General features: G+C 35.5%; 1 protein-coding gene across 1 annotated transcript in view; it reads right to left on the bottom strand.

The window, feature by feature from the left end:
- Window positions 1-14,259: 14,259 nt before the first annotated feature.
- Window positions 14,260-23,406, bottom strand: part of Mmp16 (matrix metallopeptidase 16) — a 137,315-nt gene continuing 128,168 nt past the window's right edge. The window contains exon 11 of the mRNA XM_059255607.1: window positions 14,260-21,521. Coding sequence (XP_059111590.1) covers window positions 21,187-21,521 — 335 coding nt within the window. The 3' untranslated portion in view covers window positions 14,260-21,186. The remainder of the gene's footprint in view (window positions 21,522-23,406) is intronic.

Below are 23,406 nucleotides of genomic sequence, written 5' to 3'. Positions count from 1 at the left end.
TAGTTCTTTGTATAGGATTGAGGCCCATGTATTTGTCATGTCTATTGGTTTTGTCTCTGTCCAGCTCATGTTTAGGGAGTCATGACGGTGAGACATTATGGAAGCGCTTCTGATGTTACTAGGAGACACAATCTTGCAGCAAATTCCCCAAGCCTCTGCCTTGTACAATCTTCCCACCCCATCTTCTGCAGTGCTCCCTGAGCCTTGAAGGAGAAAGTGTTTTGTAGATGCATCCATTGAGACTGGGTCCCACAACTCGGTGTTTTGGTTTTCTGTAATAGTTTCTGGCTGCTCTAAAAAGAAGTTTCCTTAATGACGGGTGAGGACTAAATTTATCTCCGTGTGCAAGTGTAAATATTTAGAATGTAGTTAGGGATTACGCTCATTTACTAAAGTGGTGATTGTACGTTCTCCTCCAAGATCAATGGTTTACCATCACTGAGTGGTTGGATATGTTTCCAGTACTACACATGGTTCCTGTCTTGTTGAGCTAATCTATAGCTAAGGTCATGGAACCTGGAGATAATCAAGATGCTTATAGAATTGAAATCAGGAAGTGGGGAGAGGATGAGGAGGCATGTTGGTAAGGAAGTTGAGACAGAAAGAAAAATCAATGTTGCCAGATGGACATTTTGCCTAATGACAGACACTCCTACACTTGAAGATGTTGACTAGAGAATCTGTGGCCCATTTTTTCGAAATTGTAGCACAGAACATGCTTTGTTCCAAATAGGAAGTGATAAAAATAACTATCTTTTCAACACAAGCATCAGCTTTAAGTGGTATACAACATATTTTTCATCAATCAATTAGACTGCAAGCTAGAAAGTCATGAATAACAAGGATACCACATCTCCCAAGTCACTTCAGGGTACTGTTTAAAAATAGAAGACTGCTGGAATATGGAAGAAACATAATCAATACTGTGATTAATGGCAGTAATTTCACACAAACATCTGGGCAATTAAATATGCTCTTTAGGAGGTGTCTTGCCTTGTGATGAGTGAAGGAATGAATGACTTTCAAATCAAACATCACTCTCACTGTATTAAATAATTCACAGCTACAACAAGTTCAAATGGGAACATTGCCAGCTGTCAAAGCCATAAAAACTCTTTCATTTTGAAGAGAATGTACCTTGGGTCAGTTTTTCACTCTGTAATCCGTGTTCACTAAAGTAAAGGCATATTGGTGGTATACACACACATATATACTGTCTATGAAACAAAAAATCTGTGCACCCAGACTTTAACTGTGGGTCATGTGCAATAACAGAACTGTGCCACAAGGTTTCTGCTCCCAGGAAAATTGAGATTTATTTATTTATTCATTTATTTGCTTGTTTATTTATTTATTTATTTATTGCTGACTAAGCAAAGAGTGTTCTCAGAAAACAATGAATGATCAAATGTTTGTTTCCAAGCCTTGGTAAGTGATCTAGCTATTTGAAGGACTTGTTAAATTTAATTCAATAGATTTGGTAAAGCATCTTTGAGGCTTCCTTAATTGCACCTTCAAGAACACAGTACGGCAGTTTTAAGAAAATAATATACAGAATCAATATCTAAAATATGACTCAAGATAATCTCATTTTACCCAAAAACAGTCCTGAAATGGGCTGGCATGTTAGCATGATACTTTAAGCAACACAGTTGAAACTATATGCAGTATGAAGATTTACCCTTCATTAAGCTTTGCCACCAGGCTAATCATTTCATTGAAGTCATCTGTGGAATCCTTGAATCATTAAAGGATGAGAAAAGTAGTCACTTATATAGATTGGAAACAGGAAGGTTAAAAGGATGACTTGTGTTGTTCCAAAACAAGTGAACTAATGAATGAATGATCAAATAAATATATAACTGAATAAATAAACTGCATTAGTGTTGGGGATCAAACTCATAATCATGTAGAAGCTAAATAAGTACTCTACCAATGAACCACATTCCTATCTTATACTATCTAGTGATTCACTATTCTCCCATTGCCAGATCAACTTCCACCCCAATTGCTTCTCTCAATGAAACTGGGTACCATCTGACAAGGTCGCTGTGAGTTCAAGTACTGGAAATCTACTAACAAGCTTAATGACAATGCAATGCCTCTTCTACAAAACATGTTCTTACAGCTAACATCTCTTAATATTTCATGCCCAGAAAAATGAATCCATGAGTAATGCCATCAGCTTAGTAGATATTGATTTTAGTTATGGCAAGGCATTGCTATGGAAAGTAACTACTCCATTTCTAAAAACCGAGACAAAGAAGAATGTTCACTGGTAAATTAGTGACTATGATTCTGATCTTGTCTTTTTCAACTCTCAGATCATCTAGTCAAATGATTATACACTGCCTATGAATCAATGTAGACACTTAATTCAGACTATCTCTCATTCCAGGCAAGGTGAAGATTTATCACTTGAATTTACTTTCCACACTGCTCTTTAGAGTCACTCTTGAGTTGAAATACTGCACCGCAACAGGCTTTTCTAAAGCTGCTGACATCAAGCATTTCAAGTAACCTGGTACACAAGATGGAAATGGTTACACCTCGGGTATAGCCATGGTTTTTGAGAGAAGCAGAGGCAATTGGTAATATGCATCTATTTTGCATGCACCATATGCATTTAGGATCTCATTTATTATTTACAACTTCTGAGTAAAAATGTATTGCTATTGGCTTGTCAGAAGTAAATGTGATGGACATTGGGTAGCTAAAGTCCTAGGATTCCATCTCCCAAAATAATGCTGAAGTAGAGAATGATAATAGAGGGTGTTTCCTGTAGCCTAGAGTGACTACTTCTTCCCAGTACAGTGAAGGTAAAGTAGAGATTTGTTGGGAGGGAAAGAACATGAGAGAGAAGAAACCTACACATTGTTGGGACTAAGCAATATTACAATATTAATTGTGATCTGTTCCAGAAAATTGATTTTCTTATTTTTGTGGTAGGTATAGTGGGGATATATATCTATAGGCCAACACTTTGGAAGCTGAAGAAGGCAATATTTTTGAGGCCAGCTGGGTTACATAATAAGTTCAAGACATGCTTTGGCTACAAAGTGAGATTGTCCTAAATATCAAGCAGGTGAACCAGTACACTAACAGAAAACCAGATTAGAGTTAGAGAAAAGTCACTGTTGAGATGTCCATGAAAAGACTAGATATTTATTTTCCTTTGAACATGGTCACCTTATGGGATCTGAGGAATAGCTTAGATCATTTCAAGAAGGTTTAAAAGGAGTCATTGTCATAACTGGTAACAATCAAAGTTTCTCCTTCCAAAGTAACAAGATGTTTCTTTTAAATTTTAATCAGTGCTGAATCTATAGTCCAATTTGAGTATGAGAATTGGGAAAGTTCTGACTTTCTCGTAAGAGTTCCCATATGCAGTATCTTTATCACTTATATAAGTCAGGTAGGATGTTATAGACTTTTCTTCTGTTTTGATCTTGGGAACTTTGAAGACAACTTAGCTACTCTGAATAACTACTAATTAAACATAAACATAGTTCCCTGCTTCTGATGTCCATACATTGTAGTTTGTGTGCTGTCACCTCATTAAACCACTAATCCTATGTCATTGATAAGATATTCTCCTTAGCATACCTGCTTAGCAGTGGACAACCTCTAAAGGATCTTTTTATTCTAGGAAACAAGGAGATGACTCAGTTGCTTGTAGCACAAGCATGAGGACCCAACTTCAGATCCCTAGCACTTAAGTAAAACACTGAATGTAGCAGTGGTGTGTCAATACTTCGAGAACTGGTGACACTGAGACAGGAAAATCTCTGGAGCTTGCTGGCCAGCCGGTCTAGCCAAATCAGTGAGCTCTAGGTTCAGAATGAGACCCTGCCTCAAAAAAAATAAATAAAGTGGAAGTGACTCAGGAAGATAACCCAAGTAATTTCTGGCTTCTACACATGTATGGATACACACTTTCATATATGCATACACATACATACACGAACATACATAGACACTACACAGACAACACAACACACACACACACATAACCACATACACATATTACATCACATACACATAAACACATGCACACCCTCCCACCACCCCACATGTACACACACAACAGGAATGAAATGTGTTAATAACAGGGCACACAATTTTAGATGTCTCCTTTTATGGTAACTATTAGAGAAGTTACAAGGTGTTTTAGCAAGGCCAAACAGCCTTCTCAGATTGGGAAAATGAGATAATTGTGCTCACAAGGGGCTGGAAACTTGGAAAAGTATAAACCTGTAAGTCTTTCCACATGACCTCACTGGAATTACTTGAGTCCATTTCTGATCTACAACCTTATGTTTCATAGGACCTATTGAGACTCAGAATTAGTAGACACTAAAATCTGGCAACATTCTAGGTCAAGTGTGGGTTCTGTTTCTAGCCTTCTCAGAGCAATGACTATAAAAATTCAGAAATCTCAAAAATCTTTAGTTTTCAGTTGAGGCCTGAGCCAAGAAAATTTGAATTTAGCTCGTGATAATCTTTTTAAAAGATTTCACATGCTATTGGAAGTACTGCTTCCAACTCATTATCTAATGTCTTCTGACATGTGATGCCTCTGTAAGGCTTCAAGGAAACAGAGTCTGTGCCCTCTAAAGTCTGGTTCTACCTTTTCTAATTCCAGGTCAAAGGAGATAACACCCAGAATTATCTGCTTTGCCCCTATATATCACCAGTTCTGAAAAATGTGTTCCTATCAAATACATACACTTTTTATACTTCAAGCCTTTGGATAGAACATTTAAACAAGTTCTGGTCATGTCTGTAGTTTCTATTAGAAAAGCCAGCTCAACCAGGAGTCTTATCTGCATGAAAGGAAATCACCCCTTGCCAACATCATCCATTATTAAGATCAATCCACGTGAGTCTATTTAGTGGGTAATAGAGATTTATTAAGATATAAACTGAAGAAATATGCTCATGAATACAAAATGGAATAGACAGCTGAAGTCATCCTCTGATCTGATCAGGAGCCAATCCACCTGGTAGTTTCATCAGACCAGGAAGCAGGCAGCAGGGAGAAGGGGCTCATGACCCTGCTCCCTTTCCTTTTAAGAAGTCACGTACAACAGCAAGAAGCACTGCTTCCTTTTGACCCTATAGCCCAAGGTCATGGGCAGAGCAAATACCATTATAATCCATAGTAGATGTATTTTCATTATTCACCCAGCTAAAATTTAGTATGTATGAACAATGATATTTTAATGAGTATCAAAGAAAATTTCTGTAGACTGGGTGAACCTGTAAAGTATTATCTTCAATTTGGCGACCTAGACTCAGAATGACAAATATCACATGCTTTCTCATATGCAGAACCTAACATTTAATGTATATATGGAGGTGTAAGTGTAAGTACCTGCAATAATTTTAGAAAGAGGCCAAAAGAAGTAGCACTGAGGAGGAAAGGACAATATAACACAAATAAGCAAAAATGAAACTAATCAGAGTGGAAATTGCCAGAGGGAGCCAAAAGGTTGGGAAGGAGAGAGGAGAATCTACAAAAATAAACATCATTTAAAATGCCACAGTGCATCTGGATGCTAATCAAAATAAGTAATAACTAATAAAAAATATATTTAAAGGCATCGCAGGTATCTTATAGAATCACGAGACGGATGACAACATAAAGGCTCAGGCAGCAAACTCCTTCATCATTTAACCCACAGCTGCACTGCTTCCTGATTGTAGCTTTCACAGCTCATCTTAATGCAGACCGTGTATTTCAGAACAGTGCTGTTCTCCAAAATGCCCAAGCTGTCTCACACCTGTGAGCCTTTTCTACACGTTGTCCTTGTCTGAAATGCTACTGTACTTCTTTTCACCAATTCCTACTTCTCCTTTCATGACTTACCTGCTTTATAAGTATTCCCTGGGAGTCCTGAGCCAAGCTTTGGGAGAAAACTTTCAAAACTTTGAATGAAAGTTGTTAAGACTGTCATGGCTTCCTTTGTCTTTACCAATAGGAGACTACAGAGAAATACCAAGTATGGAAGTAGAAGGAAAAACTGATTAAATGAAGATGAGCAATGTGCTTTGCATGTATGCCTAGAGGTGTTATAGCAGGCCACATGGTAGCTCATCATCATTATTATTATTATTGTCATTCTTATTATTTAATTTCCTTAGTGACTTCTTGTTTCGTGAGCAGTCTACAGGTTATAGTCTTAGGAGTACTGTTCACTAAACTGTTGGGTAATCTGTTTTTTGTTTTTGTGATTTTCTTACTGAATTTGATTTTCCTTTCTTTGATCCCTCATTTAGGTGAATACAAATTCTAGCTGCAAAATATATCTAGAAAAGTAAATTTTCTTTTTATACTGTACACTTTGTAAATACTTGTGTAAATATTTCTAGGCTGAACATATGTTGTTGTGGAGTTTTTAAGACAGTGTTATATGATTTTAAGTTTCTAGTGTTGCTTTTGAAAACACTGAGACCTTTCTAATCCTTTTCATATTGCAACATAGTTTACTATCCTTTGTCTGGAAATTTATAGTGTTTTTCCTGTCCTTTACAATCTGACTTTTTAGAATTATATTCTTGATTCTGAGTCTATTTTCATTCATTATACTGTACATAGCAGGGCTGCTTCTTCAATCTTACAAGTCAATTCTCTACATTATGGAAATTTTAGTAAGTTATATAATTATTCCTTACTTCATTTCTTCTGGTCTTTTCTCCTAAACTTTTATTATTAGAATATTAAACTTTCCAGCACTAGAGATCTGTCCTCTTATTTTCTAGCACTTTATTGTAAATTTTACTCATATTTTCTGTATTTTTCAGGGATTGAAATTTTGTTTTATGATAGTTGTATTGAGTTTTCCATTGTTCTTACCATGATTTTAATTTCTAAGAAATTGTTTTTAGGTTTTGAATTTCTAAGGACAAATATACTTCTAAAAGTTGATTTTTTTCCCAATGAATAGTTATTTCCTTTTTTATCTTTGTTATTTAGTCTGTATTTCTAAATTTGTACCTTTCCACAAATGCCTAAAAATCTTTGATTATTTGATCCTGTTTAACAGGTAACAAAAAGTTGCTTGAAAATGCTGATGAACCTATTAGCATGATCTTTGGTAATGATTTGGCTTGTTGGACACTTAGTGGTGCCACAGTGGCCACCAAATTTTAATGACATGTCTTGGGATTTTAGAAAAGTGTGCTCCATTTACTTGTCTGGGTGAAAATAAACAAAAAAATAAATCCTTTCTGCTGAGCTGCATATGGTGAGGTGAAAGAAGATTCATTTTTCCTTTGTCTTAGTGCAGAACTCTAACATTCTTTATTTCAGAATTCCACCCTTTCCATGGAAGAAAGCAGACTTTTCAGCCACAGAGAACAGTTTGCTAGAAGCAGGAAGTCCTAGATGGGGTCTTGAGCACTGGGTTGCTTTCCTGTTTGAATTTAGTCAAGTGCCTTCTTCCTGCTTCTAGAGAAACATGTTCTCTGTTTGTTTAGCACTCTGTTTCCTTGGGTCTATTAATCTAATTGTTAGATTTCCACCTTTCCCCTAATTCCCAAATAATGCTATTATCACCTTTTGTACTCTCATTTCTTAGGTCTTTGAAAAAAAAAAAAGAAAATATCTATTTTCTGAGGTTTAGGAAGTCTCTGAAGGTCAGGAAATTATGTTTCTATGTTTGATATACCATTTGACCTAAAATTTTAGCTGTCTGCCCCACACCAACTAAAATCAATAAAGTCTTCATGGCGGACAGCCATCATAAGAATAGTAGTAGCTCAACAGCTGGTCAAAGTAACAAACGGTTTTGAAAACAATTTCTTTTCTTGTCTTTGAGCTGTTTATCTGTCTCTTTTATTCCGAACTTGGCTTCTTTTTTATTTCTGAGTACTTCTCTCAACAACATCCTCGCTGCTTTCAGATCAACACAGTATTTGATATCCTGTCCCACTGTTCCACAATAATTAAGATTATATTTCCCTCTGAACAGGCAAAATGACCCCAAAGGTTCCTGCTAGTTCCTCATTGTAGGGAGGATTCTCTTGTCACAACTTATTAAGTAAACTAGCAACTTCTTCTTCGATACTTATGCATAGATTTAAGGAAGGATTTACTTTTTGGATATTGTACTTATATTTGCTGTACCTGTGGGTACCTCCAAGGCACAGGTCTTCTAACTTCACCAGATTATAATAACTGAAAAATGCTCTCATTTCTTAAAGTGACAAATAGAAATAAGAAAAGTATATAAAATTTAGCTTCAATTACAGGTGTACCTTACGGCTTAATAAGAAACAATTTAAGAGCTTTGGAAAATAAAGTTTTAGAGAGAAACAAGGTCAAGTACTTACATGATTGATGTTAGAAACAAGTTATTTTAGTATCTTTATTCATAAAATTATTCAGATGGATTAGGGAATGGATAACAAAGCCAAATAAAATATCTGTAATTCTCATTATTTTAAAACTATTGTTTGATTTAGGGCAACACATGTTTCTGGAGCTCTTCCTTTCAAACAGGCATTGTAGTGGACTCTGCAGCGGGAGCGAAACAGAAATTACATCACCACAGTGAAGACGGCACAGTTCCTAGAAAATAGATGTTAACAAGGAGCAAGGAAAATAAGCTCGCATGCACTATAATCCTTATCCAACATTTGCATAAGAATACGGTCATACAGCTTATTATAACACAGAAAACCTTTGAAGTGAGAAGGATGTGCTATTAATTATCCTGTGATTGCCCTAGGTGAAATACAATGGAAATGCAGGATTTCAAAGGACATAGGTTTTGTGTACTTAGGTCAGGGAAAATAATGACAATGAAGCTGGAATTCAAAGTGGATACAAATGCATTACAAATACAAAACAACACACAGGAAATGGCAAAGATGAAGAAAGTTTTAGGTACAACAGTGTTTACTGGTGGAAAATCTTGAAAGACAAGTAGAGAATAGATTTTGGAGAGTACACACATAAAATCCTTGTTCTTGGGGCTGGGGAAAAAGCTTGGTGGGTAAGAGCTCTTGCTATGCACAACTGAGGAGCTGAGCTCAGATATTCCAAACTTAAGTAAAAAGCTGGGCACAGCTACACTGTGAGTAGGGGACAGCTGAGGCCATGATTGCTAACCTAACAACTGGTTCAATGACAGACCTGGTCATAAGAGAAGAAGGGGAAGAAGGACAGAGAAGGACACCTCTGGCTTCCACATTCATGAACATCCTCCCACACACAACCAAATATTTTTAAATATTTAAAGAATTATTGATTTCTGATAGTGCAGTTCTATAACTTAGAGTCTAGTGAGGGAAGATACTTGTGCCAGGAAGCAAGGCGGGCTGGGAAGGAAAGACCTAGATAGGCAAGAAGATGTAGGATAAAGATATCAAAGAGAAATAGGATGTCAGAAATACTGTGGAAGTAAATTATAGTGCTGGTGAGTGTTTATGCAGACAGGTGTAACAAGGGGGAGGGAGACCCAAGACAATCAAGATTTGAAGGACAGGTAACAAAAACTACCTAATACAACAAATAAAATGAGAAAATTCAAGAAATATATCTCTTTTGAAAGCAAGAAAAAGACAGTGGTGATTTTTCTATTCAGTGGTTGAATGCAAGAAAAGGAAAAATTAAACTTAATTAGTTCAGCAAGTGTGGAAAGTGTGAATATGGATTTCACCTCACATTATAAACCTGAAGCCCAGGAGTCAGTGCAAAATAAAGATCAAGAACATTTGAATAGACTTAAATAAATTCATGTTTAGTTCCAAAAGTTACCCATTTTCGAAGAGTGGATGCTAATGTCTAGAGTCCAACATCTGATGTTCATTGATTATGGACCAGTACAGCAGTGAGATCTGAGGATGGAAGAGCTAAGTGATATATAAGCAGGCTTACACTATTCCCTAGGAGCTGTCTAGAAAAAGTACTAGTGGCAATGTAACTAGTCTTAAATACAGTGAGTAAGCCAAATGGGTTAGGAAATAAGAAACAGCCATCTTAATAATAAAAATTTCACATATGTTAGAATAAATAGGCCTAGTGAGGAGCTTAAGAAGACAGAAAGATTATAAGAAGGGAATAATTAAATGCATAATTTCTTTCAAGGATTGAAATAAGGAGAGAGGAGAAAAGGAGTGGAAAGGAAGTGATGGGAGGGGAAAAGTCGGTTGTGAGGTGCTGCTGGTAAACTAGAGTAACTAAGATGTGAATGTAGCAGAAAATATTAAAGTGACTTGAATCATGTAATTTAGTCTTTAAAAAGAGACTTAGACGATGAAAACATATGTCGCCTTAATAAAAGCTCTCTTACAATGTGCTAGGCATGTTAGTAGATACTTCATAACATTGTCTGGATTTTTCTTCTTCAAGAAAGATTATCAAACTGTAGCCTGGATTTTAGTGAAAAATACTCAGGCATGTGTGCACAAACCTATACTTCACATAAAGTCTATTAGATAATTGATGTACAAATCCACATAGATGAGAAAAATAAACTTGTTTGTGGGTCAGACTGACATTTTTAGCTTTCCTCTCTTCTGTGATAATAAGAACAGTACAGACTTTCTCTCAAGTTCACTCTGATATTGATGGCTTACCTGCTTTAATTACTTCATCCTTAAAGTTGTATTTGCTTAAGAACCATCTACAACTACAAATATGGCTGGTAGTCTAAAGTTTGCACATGCTTTGGCATGCCCTCAAAGCGCAGCAATGCTTCTTTTCACTGCTGATTCACGGAGCAACGTTGGAGTTTCTTAAAAAGGGTCTTTGGCCCAAATTTAACTATGAGTAATAAGAAAGGGGACTTAGGAAAAGGACACGTGCCCGAACAGGAGCTGTCAACCCAACAGGAATCACACTTTAGTGCCTGAACAGTAACCGCTCTTCTACTTAAAGTTTTGATAGTTCTCTCCATTCTTTGGATCTGCCTTAGGACAAATACTCAGCAACAGAACAGAAACAGCTCTGTCTCTCACATACTTTTTGTCTGATTAGGCAATTGATCTCCCATGACCATTTTAGTTCACTTGTCTCCAGATCCTTGTTTACATGTGGATTACAATATATAAAGTTAGGCTGGTCATGGTCAGATATGACTATTAGTCCAGTAGCAGGAGTCTAAGACAGGAGGGTGTAAAGTGCAACGCCAATCTTGGGATCTTTCTCCCCTCTCCCTCTTTCATTTTCTTCCTCTATGTGTTTGTATGGATGGATATGATTAATTTCTTGGTACACAGGTCGGCAGATTTTTGTATGAGGGAATGTCTTTTTGCTTTACTCCCAATATAATTTGTTATTCTTTGTAAAATTCAGATGGCTCTTAGGATTTGGAAATTACTGATACATGCAAGAACTGATTAAAAAAATGCTTTCTTAGTTTGGCATTTTTAAATAGAGGTATTGACTATTTCCCAAATGATATTTAGCTGACTCTTAATTTATCCAAATGTTAAATACAAAAGAGTATTACCCTTAGTTTTATTTCTTGAAGTTGGTTGGTGCTCTTTCTTAATATAATATGATTACTAAAAGAAAGAGGACTGAGTGAACTCTAATCATGCACTGCCCTGGGTTCAGATCCCAGCAACAAGAAAAAGAGGGAGGGTTCTGCAAATGAAATTCTGCAAGAGTTTTGATATAAAACATAAAACAAAATTTAATTCAATTTACTTAATCAGGGTTGGTATATAACTTTAAATGATAGTTTACACTTACTTCTCTAAATAGTTATTTTTCATATGTCTCAAGTCTCATAAAAGCCATGTCTGTGCTCATGGCCACTCGCCTGAAGTACATGTGGTGCAGCAGCATTTTTGGCTCCTCTCCTTGATCACAATTGTTTGCATATTGTTAGTTGTTAAGCAATTCTCCAACTGATAGGGCTAGAAAAATATACTTGCTAACTCAGGAAAAGACACAAGAAACTTTTTTCTAAATTACCCCTGCATTTTCAATTGCTGTTTCTTAATTACGAAGCCAAAGACAGTAAAGACTGATGCTATCAATCATATTCTACATGCTGGTCATAAATGGAAGCAAATCATGACTAAAACCACAATGTCTATGAATGATTTTTCGGTTTTCTTATTTATTGACAGTTTTTTAAAATTACAACACAATGAATCGATGGTAAATACAGAAGATGCAACAGTATAAAAAGCCATTTAACCTTCCCCTAGGTTAAGACACTTACAGCAGACAAACACTGCCCCATCCAAACCCCTTCTTGAATGGAAATGAAATAAATATAAATTAATAAATACAAAACAAATAACTGCACAGCCCTTAACTCTTTGATTGCCATGGCAAAAACCATGCTGATGATTCTAGCTTATGACATTTGTATGGTTAAGGTGGCCACAGCAGTCAAAGGGTTATAGCGTTGTAAACATAAGTACCTTGTGAAAATATTCAGTCATGTTACTGATCTATAGAATGAGATTAATAGCATGACCCTTGACCTTTAATGAGGCCTCATTATAAGGAGTCAAGGAAATAATAGCTTGGTGAGCTATTACACAAACTAGGCAACCATTTTATTAACAATGTGCTATGAAGCCTTAAGTTTACTAATAAAAGACAATTTGTGAATAAACACTGTTCAACACACTGGTCAATAAAATCAATGAAAAATTAATTAAAGCACCACAAAATTTTGCCTGATTATATCTGACAGTCATAATACACTTTAGCACCATTTATTTAGCCTTTTATTTGCACACAAACAAGCTTTGTGTTTGTCAGTAGAAGCAATCGGAAAAAAAATATATGCCAAATTTAAGATGGAATAAATTTATATAATCCTGTGTGGGCAAAACTGTAACATTCAACCCTTAAAATCCACTGAGAAAATAAATGTGTTATTTCATGCCTTGTACACAGAAAAGTACATGTTATCAAAACTTTAGTGAGATAATGTAGTGTAAGTACAATGAAAGAAACTCAGAAACTCACAGTTATAGCTTCATACTCTCTCTGTAACTGAAAACATCGAGGGAATAAAGCAAAAGCTAAGGTATAGACAACCACAAGACAACTATCTAAAATCCTAACTTCCTGGCCTTTCTCTCTGCTTCACAGTCTATTGTTGTTCAATAAATCCTGCTTTACTTTCAATGTTTTAATTCCTAATATCCATACTATATAAATGAAAGGTCGTTTTCATGGGAAGCTGTAAAATACTTGTTGTTCGCCTAGGAGACAACTTCCCTCTGGATTGCTTATATCTCATTTGGACTCTGAAAGCTAAATGTCTGTAAAAGTATTTGAAAAAATATATGGTATTTATTTAATAATTGATGGACTCTTCTTTCTCTTAATCTGTCTAGTGAATATATATGTATATATACATATATATCATATACTATATATTCTCAAATATATGTTATCAGATAGCTTATATAGATATCACATATCTATATTCATTGTCAGTTATACTGATCCACTATTAGAATCAAGATAACAATAGGTATTGAAGTCTTAAAACATCTTGAAGATAAATACCACACTGGTGAAGCAGGCAAATTTCTCAATGTCAACAATATTTGATTTGTTTAAAAAATTAGACTATGAACTGATTATATTTTGTTTTCATTAAAAATTAAGCTTATTAAGTTGATATTAGAACAAAATTAAACTAGTAAACTTCATCCATTTACTTTCAATAATATAAAACCAAAATATATTTGATTAAAATTAGATACATGTAAGAAAAAATCTTTAAAGACATTTATACTTGAAGCAAATTTTTGTGGCCAAGTCTCTAAATCCCCTGAAAATAGAGGTCCACCATAGAAATGCTGATACAGTCAAAACCAATGCAGCAGAAACCACTGCTGTAATATACATTATTCTTTTATTCTATCTCTTTCTTATATATGTAATTTCCACTAAGGAGAAATATCCCAAAGATTCTAGGCTGTAGGCATGCATTTCCTCCTGATGTACTTAAACACTACATTGTGAAATTTACCATACTGTATATTTATATTTGATACATTCTCCCAAAATAAATTTTCATTGCTATCTTATCATCAGACAACAGCAATTATACTCAGCATTTCACTTTTTTTCAGGGGAAGAGCTCTATAAAAATATATGCCAATGAAAGAGTTTGGAATGTGATAAGGACTGTGTTTTCCATGTAATATTTGTTGGAAAATTCTGAGAAACAAAGACACATCTCCAGGGTTTCACCTATGTGCTGCTAAGTTCTCGTTTTAACAAACAGAAAGGAAATAAAATCTGATTTGAAAAATAACAAAATTGGTGACTGAAAGGAATCAAATAACGATCACAGAAGCAGGGTGGAAAATGCTGATGATCACTCACTCTTGATTAGAATACATGTTTGGTTGACTGTGAGAATTTGGATTCATGAGTATAGAAAGGAATAATGGATTTCATGTCATATATAAGAAGGAAATGATGATCCAACATAAATTCCTACATAGGAAATGGAATTCACAAGGAGCAAGAAGTGAGGTGATAATGTTATTTCAGAGTAGTAAAAATTATTATATTAGAAAACCCCTGTATTACTACTGAAACCATTCATTCAAAGTAAGTTTTATACTAACAAGTGGCCTATTGGTATACAGAAAGGGAATGAGATCCAAAGGTATCACATGAGAGCAAACATGCATTCTAGTGACTTCAAATAGACAGTCTACACAAGGCTTTATTCATCGGTATCCTGGCAAGACAGGCCAACATAGCAACACACATTCATACAAATATGGCAAGTACAAGCAGCACTGCAGCCTATCCTAGGGAAAAGCATCCTTTCATGTCATACCTCAGAGCTACATAATGTATGAGGCATGTATCAAAGGCCTGTGTTAAAAATACTATGCTTGTGATCCAATCTAGCTACATATCAAGTGCTAGGAAGAAGTCTATATGCAACTCATATACATATATATGGAAAAAACATTTTTTCCATGAACAAAAGCAGGTGAAAGAAACTGTAGAAAATGTCTTTGTCAGCTGGGATTTTGTTGTTTGTTTGTTTTATTCTTGCTTACCATTCTTTCTTTCCATTTTCTCAGTGAAATAAAAGTTAGTGATATCTTACTTTGAAGCTAAGTGGCAGAATAGGAAAGAGTTATATTTATATTTGATATTTTCTTCCCTTCTTAAGGGCATAACTATCCAGCTCTGTAGCAGAGCACATGGCAATGTCATGTGATCAGCACAACATTCCAGCTTGTGATATGTTTTCCTGCATAGCCTGGCATGCCCTTTCATGGAAGGACACGTTGAGCACACATCTGAATAATATCGTTATGTTAATATAAGAAAAATTCCAAGACACACTGCTTTTTCAGTTGAAAGGCATAGAATCTCAGATTTCTCCATATATGAATGTCCTGCATATATAGCTTCTTATGCTTACAATGTACTGATCACAAGTACTGATTTTGCCCCATTTTCTTTAAAAAGCATTCACTACTGATGCCTGTGAAGCCTTCGTTACATCACTAAACTTCTCGTAGTCTTCTATCACTGCTTCCTATAAATCTAGATTATTTTACAGAAATGATGTATGTCCTGTTTTGTCATCAGTTCATAGCCGTGTTCCAACACTGAAAGCTGCTACTTCTGGATCCTACCAGGAAATAGATGGGAATTTTGAAATATCACCAGTGATTTTTCTCTGAATTTCTGGGATTATGTCAAGTCAGTATTCATTCTAGGCTTTCTATACTATTGACTTATATGTCAGAGTAGACATGTTGAAGGAGATATAAATAATTAGATGTTATTAACCTTACCTGAAATATTTAAAAATCAACTCAAACTTAGACCAATAGAAAGACATGATAAATGATGTCAGTGGTGCATTATAGACAACGTCTACAATTAGATCAGACTAGAACACTAAGGCAACTTTTGCTACTATGCCAAGTGTTTTGTGTTCTATGATTATTGAGGTAAACTTCTATCCTAGAGAAATGGCTTTTCTCACAGGGTTCTAACATCTCTCTGACTGGGATACTGAATGCATATTTTTAACATTTTGGGTTTATGAGGCAATGGATAAGTATCAGATGCATTTACATGGGTCACATCTAATGAGCACTGACTAAGTATATACATTGATAAATAACATACTCATCACTGGTGTGAAGAGTTTGAAGTTTCATTTTTCTCTATTATTTTTGTTCCTGCTAAAGTAAAACTTCCAGTTGTAATATTATAGATTGCTAGAGTATGACTTTATATTTTATAAAAGATTGGTTTTGTCCTTCTCCATTGCTCATTCTGCTTATAAAATGTAGCTTTCATATTAATGGTGTGGTACTATCCTTGGTTGTTAGTTTATTTTGCTAAGTTTAGCCTTGAAAAAGGACTTGTTTCAACTATACGACATAGCTATACTTCCCACTCAGGCAACAGGACACATGTCATTAGACTCTGGCACTTGTTTCCTGGGGTTGTTATACATCAGTATCGTGGAGGTGAATGCCTTTGGGAAGAATGGCTAGATTCTACCCTATGAATTCCTTGACCCCTTCTGTGGTATCATAGATTAGTGAAGACTGTATTTATGGCTCTTTGCCATAGGTCATCTGAATGTCACACTTGTGGTTTAAATGGTATGTCGTGTCTATGATATCTTGGAATATGCTCTCTAAGGTCTCAAGAATTAAACATTTTGCTGTGATTACTGTAAATGTTTCCTCACCATCCCCAGGCTTATTTCATTATATACTACAATCTCACAGACTCAAAACTACCATCAAGTCACTGCCTTTATTTGTTTCTGGAAATAAATACCAAATATCTAAAAAGTTGGTTATTTTCATGACTTTTGTTTAACATTTCTATTCAAGTATAACATCTATTCTTCTTCAGATAGCACATTGAGTTCAATTAATATGGGTGCACCAGTTACTCAACTGTAAGGTCCACATAACAAGAATGTGAATTTGTGCCATATTAGAGATATCAACACAACATGGAGAACTTGAGAATATTACATTACTCTTCCTAGGATCCAGTATATACACTCTCATTCAGATATCACACTGAGCAGTAGAATCTAGGCAATGCTCTTATATCCACTACATTGCATTGTAATCATTCACAGAAATGAAATAAAAATAAATGTACAGTATTTGAAAAGCCAAACTGTGTGTTGATAAAAGAGACTGTAGGCAGCTCGAGTAACAAACATTTTCTTATTTCAGTAAAGCGGTCTCTATCTTTTAATACTTAGTAATTGTCTTGTGGTGATTATTACTTAGTACTTTGTTACATTTGGTTGAGAAAAGCATTGCTCTCTGGTTAGGAACAGAAACTGCATTTGCCAGTAGTGCCTATTATTCTCTAATTGAGCTCTGTAACCTCTGCCATGCCAGTGAACGTCTGTCTTCACCTGGTGTGGTCGCCGTCTCTGCAAAAAACTTGGTTCTCAGATGGGTTATCAGGTACCTAAAATCACAACTTTTCTACAGAACTGATGCAGAACTACTGCTTTATAGAAAATTCAAACTGATCACTCATCTTAATATTTCACTTAGTCTGATTATTAATATATAGAGAAACAATATTTATCTGAAATTATAAACTATAAGTTCATTTTAGGTAAAACCATTACCTTGTTTACAGTTGTCTTCAATATTTGGTAAAGTAATAAAAATAATGAAACAGATGAATTATTTCATGAACATGAATATGTTTTCATTTCAGTTTTGGAAATAGTAGGTCTGAGCTTTTCATGTTACTTATTTAGAGATGACAGGAAAAACTTGATTGGTTCCATGCCTTCACTAATATTGAGCTGACATTATGTTCCTCATCCAGAGAACTTCCTTTCTTAAATTTAAATTGCTATTTTCATATGCTAGATTAATTAATCATTTTCATTTTCATGCTTTCTTAAGCGTTGCCATATTTTTCTTTTCTTTTCTTTTCTAAACAAATCCCAAGTGTAAGAACAGTCAGCAACCATATGAATGAAGTGCCTGGCACACAATGAACAAAGGAACCCCAGTGATTTTTATTACATTGTACTTAGTTCTTATCATTTATGATCTTCTAAATGTCTTAGGCAAGATAGTAGACATATAAACCTTTTTTTAATACATAGACTTCTCATCTTCAAGGCAACACAACCCAAATCATATCCATGATGTTTGTCATAATTCAAGCATAATGAAGATTCCTTCCTTTTCAATGCTATGATTATTTTCTAGCCCTTAGGTACTTACAGTCTTGTACTGTGATGAATGAGTTAAGACGCAATAGATTGCTTATTAAAATTCTTTTTGATTTTAGAGAGAAAAAAAGTTCAATGTACATTGATGGAGTTTCTCAATGATTTGCACATGTCCCAAAATGTTACAGCTCCTCACTTCTATCATTAGAAGAAAAGAGTTTCCAGTCATTTTTTTCCTTGACATCAAGGTCCTGAAAGGATTAAACCCTCTAACAAGCAAACACTGTATAAACAGGCTTATGTATACAGTCCTCCATGCTCTGTAGGAACTAACTATAATATTAGCATCACCTAGAAAGGAAGTTCTTGAAGTAGAAATACAGGGCTGATCCTTGCCCTCCCCTTTCTTATTGACCCTCACATTCAAATCTTTGATGTCCTGTTGAAGTACAATCTACATTTCATAATGTGGTGCTATGAAGCCATTCCTCTTTCCTAACTGTTCATTTTGACTTAGCCTTACATGATATATGCTCAGATTGTAGGAAACACCAGTTTTCAAGGCTTTTCAGCATGCCACCCATGATTAGAAAATATTTTCCCCAACCAAATCATAAACATGTAGTTTAACCAAAAGGCATTCTAATTTTCATGCTATGTTGAGTATAAATATAAATTCAAGGCAGCCAAACTATCCATTTCCAAATAAGAATGTATACCTACACTCATTAAAAATCATCTGGAAATGTGTATTATTAGCAAATGAGTAAGAAATTTTCACTAGTATAAAATTCCTGCTTTATATAAAAGCCACACTGGCCATTCAAGTATTTGAGGTTTTTTTTTTCCTATGTTTTTTTTTGTAATTTTTACTAAAATGATGAAATTAAGCTTGAAATTAAAGAAAAAAATTAAAAAATACCTCTACCTATAGGGCATATTCAGAGTGTGCATGTAGAGAGCAAAGCGTCCACCTGCAGATCCAATACCCAAACTCTCTCTTTACTCTAAGGAAACAGCTCTTGCTTACTAGGTTTTGGAGAAGTGACACCAGATTTCCTTCAGTTTGTGCCAGTTTGCAAGTTAAAGGTCAAAGGGCAAAGACACAGAACAGGACTCTTCAGGGAAATTTTTCACAGAAGACAATGTTTAAGTTGTTAATGACAGTCAACAGATCAATATCAAATTCAAGGCAAGCTGTTCATTGTTTCAAAAGCTAATCCCCTCAAAAGCTGGCTTTCACACAAAGCCAGTTGTCTGACTCGTGGGGTGCTTTCTTTCTGACCATCTCTAATAAGTTCACAGCCCCGTGGCTGTAAAGCCTTTCACTGCAAGAAGCAGCTCCTAAAATCAATAGAGGTCTGTCAGTTGCTGACTTTTCTCTAGGAAAAAAATATTGATACAAACCTGCTCTGCAGGTCACATGAAAATGACAATACTGCTGTTAGGACAAATGACACTCAACAATGGAATGCTTTGGTGTCTCTTGGCTCTGTCAGTGATCAAATGGATGGCTAAATGCCAGAAGCCACACCAACCCTTTGAGAACTATGGCTGACATGCAATTGGTAATGCATTGGAAGATATTCATGCAAACTCAGAGTCATTGTCTTAATTCCTTTTTAACCCCACAATGCTAACTGCATATTTTATGGCAAATAGAATTTTCATGCAATGGATTTTAAATTAAAAAAATTCAGTATGTCTGAAGGAGAAAAGGCTTAGGTTGTTCTAACCAATTATCCAAATAAAATTTCACTCTCATAAGATACTGTTAACAAAATATCTCTTTTTATTTGCCAGAAAAATTTTGGCAAGTCACATCACTGTTGTTTGTTATAAAACCATTTATGGGTTGCTGTCAGTCATTAAAGATTTACATGGGATTTAAGGTATGCTTTACAAATCTGAACTTCTTGAACCTGTGATGGCTTTCACTGCTGGCCAGTTCTACCAATGATCAGACTGCAAGACTGATCAACCTGACTCTGTAGCCTGGTCTGATAGTTCTCAAAGGGTTACACCGATGTATGCACAGAGTCCCGTGTCTTTATAAAATAACCATCACTTAATTACTTCAGAGACACACGCTTCTTGCTCTGCTTTCTGCTGAGTATTGCTGACAGACCAATGGAAGGCCTGGGACAAAGGCCTAACACAACTGGCAGGAACATCACAATGGTGTTGGGTCAGGAGGCAAGAGGGGGTTCAGAAACATTTCAAAACAATCAAAAGGTCCTGTTTGAAAACAGCTATGAGTATGGAGGTGATGAAACGTTGTGGACAAAGCTGAGAACAGCTGTAGAAAACGAAAAATGCATGTATTATTAAGGCTGTTACTATATTGCAGATATTTTGGCCCCTTGTTTGTTGGAAAATGGCTGTCCCAACAGTCTAGAGTCCTGCATGTCTGTTCAAGATCTCCCACCTGAAAAAAACGATGTGCAGGAGACTATCCATAGTGGTCACAGAGCTATCTTCTTTGGAGACAAAGCTGTTTTGGGTCTTCACACTTTCCTGAAAGTTCAATTGTGGATTTTTGTTGTTTTTAAAACTCTTTCTTCTTTTGTTTTAAAGCAAAAACCTATGGGTTTTCTGATTTGCTCTTTTTGTTTTCTCTCTCTCTCTCTCTCTTTATCTCTCTCTCTCTCTCTCCCAGAAATGGGCTCAGATTTCAGAAGGAAAAGTATTTTTAAAAACTTAAGAAGAACCTTTTCTTCTGTTTTTCCTCTTCTGCAGTTAATCCTGAAATTTTACTGGGCATTGAGCGTGCAGAGGAAAGGCCTAGAACTGAATGACAAAGAAAGACAGAGGACTGAAGAACGGCAGATACTGAGCATCATGGAAGATTCTCCATGAATGTATTTCCACTCATGTGCAGGACCAGCAACCCTCTAGGTTTAGAAGGTCAGCCCCGAATCAGGCTGCCACAAGCCTGCTCCTAGCTAGGAAACAGCATAACAGCTCTTGTCTTGAATCTCAAGGTACCACAAACTCCTGGAAAAGAAAGAAAAAAGAAATCCCTACATCACACCCACTCTTGCATAGAGCGTTTACAGTACAGTATGTGGCGGGGTGTTCCTTTCCTCTTGAACTGGAACACAGTGTAAACCAGTACAAGGAGGCATAAGGCCAAGATGCAGGGAATGACAATAGCTATGGCTTTCACAGTGCTGGCTGTGTTGTCCAGTTTGATGACAATGTCTACATCATCTGGTGGGCTGAGTCCTTCTTTATCTCGGTCTGTTGGTCCATCACAGCCCATAAAATCCTTGAGGATGGATCTTGGATACCCAGGTTCTACTTTGAGTATCTGGTTGTTGAATTTCCAATATTCCTTTCCTTTGTAGAAATAGGTAAAGCCTGGGGGAAAACATACATACACAAGTACTACTTATTCGTGATCATATATATATGCATATAAATGCTAACGAATAGACTACTTCTTAAAACATGTGTTTTAAGATCTTAAGTTCTTTCAATTTCAAAAGAAAGAAAACACAATCCTAAATTCAACTGTATTACAAAGGCTCTGGGTGCTGCATTCCAGAAATGTGCCCTTTCTCTCTGTTTCCTTCCTCTTCTCTTCCTTCCATCCTTCCTTTCTTCCTTCCTCCCTTCCTTCCTTCCCAACTTTCTTCCCTCCCTCCATTTATCTCTTCCTGTTTGAGAAAGGGTCTAAGTCCGGCCCCCAAACTGGCCTAGAACTCTACAGAGTGCAGGGTGGCCTCAAATTTAGGGCAACTATTTCTCTTGCTTCAGTCTTCCCAATGCTTGGATTGCAGGTGTATCCCACCAAGCCTGGCTCATATGTTCTAACATCTAAGAAATCTGTGACTGAAATATATGGGTGGCAGACTACCTATTATCTATATCCATTTCTGTTGTGGACTATAAAGAGGGTGTTATCCTTTTTTCTGACTTATAGGAGTACTAATACATAATTCACATCAGAATTATGATATTAACTTTTATCAGGGAATTTTGAATTGCTTGAAAAATTAAACCATTGCTGATCCTCAAACTGCCACCGAGGAGATTGTTCAATGCACAATAAGGAAGTTTCTCACTTAGTCACACACCAGGGCATGTTCTCAACATCTTAGTTTTGGGAATTTTTGTGCTCTTCCTAAACAAGAGGTTCCCATTTGTTATTTAGATAAGAAATCATGACAAATAAGTGGATTGTAGGTATTTTCTTTTGACTATTGGCAATTCTAACAAGCAAACACATATTTACAGCATGTTGTACACTAACCTCATTTCTGGCTGTAGGTCACTCCTACTTTGTCTTTTCTCCATTTATTGTCTTCATTTGTCATACCTACTTATTTATCCTAAATTTGTTACAACTTATGGAATTTTAAATTTCATTATTACATTATTTTTAGGAATAAAGAGATAATAAACCACAATTTTATCTTAATATATCTGAGTAATACTTCTCATTCATCTATGAAAAGTTGATATAAGAAGTTTCAAATAATTCAGTAATCTATGATCCAAAATATTACAGTTAAAAATAATAGATGTTTTAAATTCTTAACATACACAAACTTGTGGTTTTTCTTAGTAGTATTTTTCAATATTTTAAGATATGTATCCAGTTAAGTTTCTGATTGTGCTACTTGGACTTTTTTCTTATTTTTAGGTAAAACTAAAAACTAAAACTAACAAACAAGCAAGCAAACAAAACAAAACAGCAACAACAACAAGAAAAAGACAGAAAAATGCTGTAGGAATTGAAAAATACATTTGGGAGTTACCTATTTTGAACAGAACATTACAGAATAAGAGTTCAAAATGATGATTGTTATTGTATGTTATTACCATGGAAGAGTTACAGTGTTAAAAGCATTACTTTTATCCTTCACAACTGTTCCACTATTAAGAAGAATTAATTTCCCGTTTTTATTTTTAGGAGATATTGGGGTTCAGAGGCAAATACTAATTACTAAGACCAAAAAAGACTTAAACCCCTTTCCACAGCTAGAGCTATAACACATGACTTTGTTTCTTAAACACCACTGGTCAGATAAGTGTCACTCTTGGGATAAAGAATTCTGCAAATGCAAGAAATTTTAGGGATGACAGATAGGTCATTATTGGTATCAAGTTTTAAGAATATATATAATATGTTCAGCAATAAGCTATTTAACACAGCTGAGTATGGTTGAAGAGGTCTTTGGTTGGACAATTAAATGAATTTATGAACTATACTTGATACATAGGAAGCATTCATATGGCA

Source organism: Peromyscus eremicus, chromosome 2, assembly GCF_949786415.1.
Source record: "Peromyscus eremicus chromosome 2, PerEre_H2_v1, whole genome shotgun sequence".
Lineage (NCBI taxonomy): Eukaryota > Metazoa > Chordata > Mammalia > Rodentia > Cricetidae > Peromyscus > Peromyscus eremicus.
This window is presented reverse-complemented; position numbering and strand designations above follow the sequence as displayed.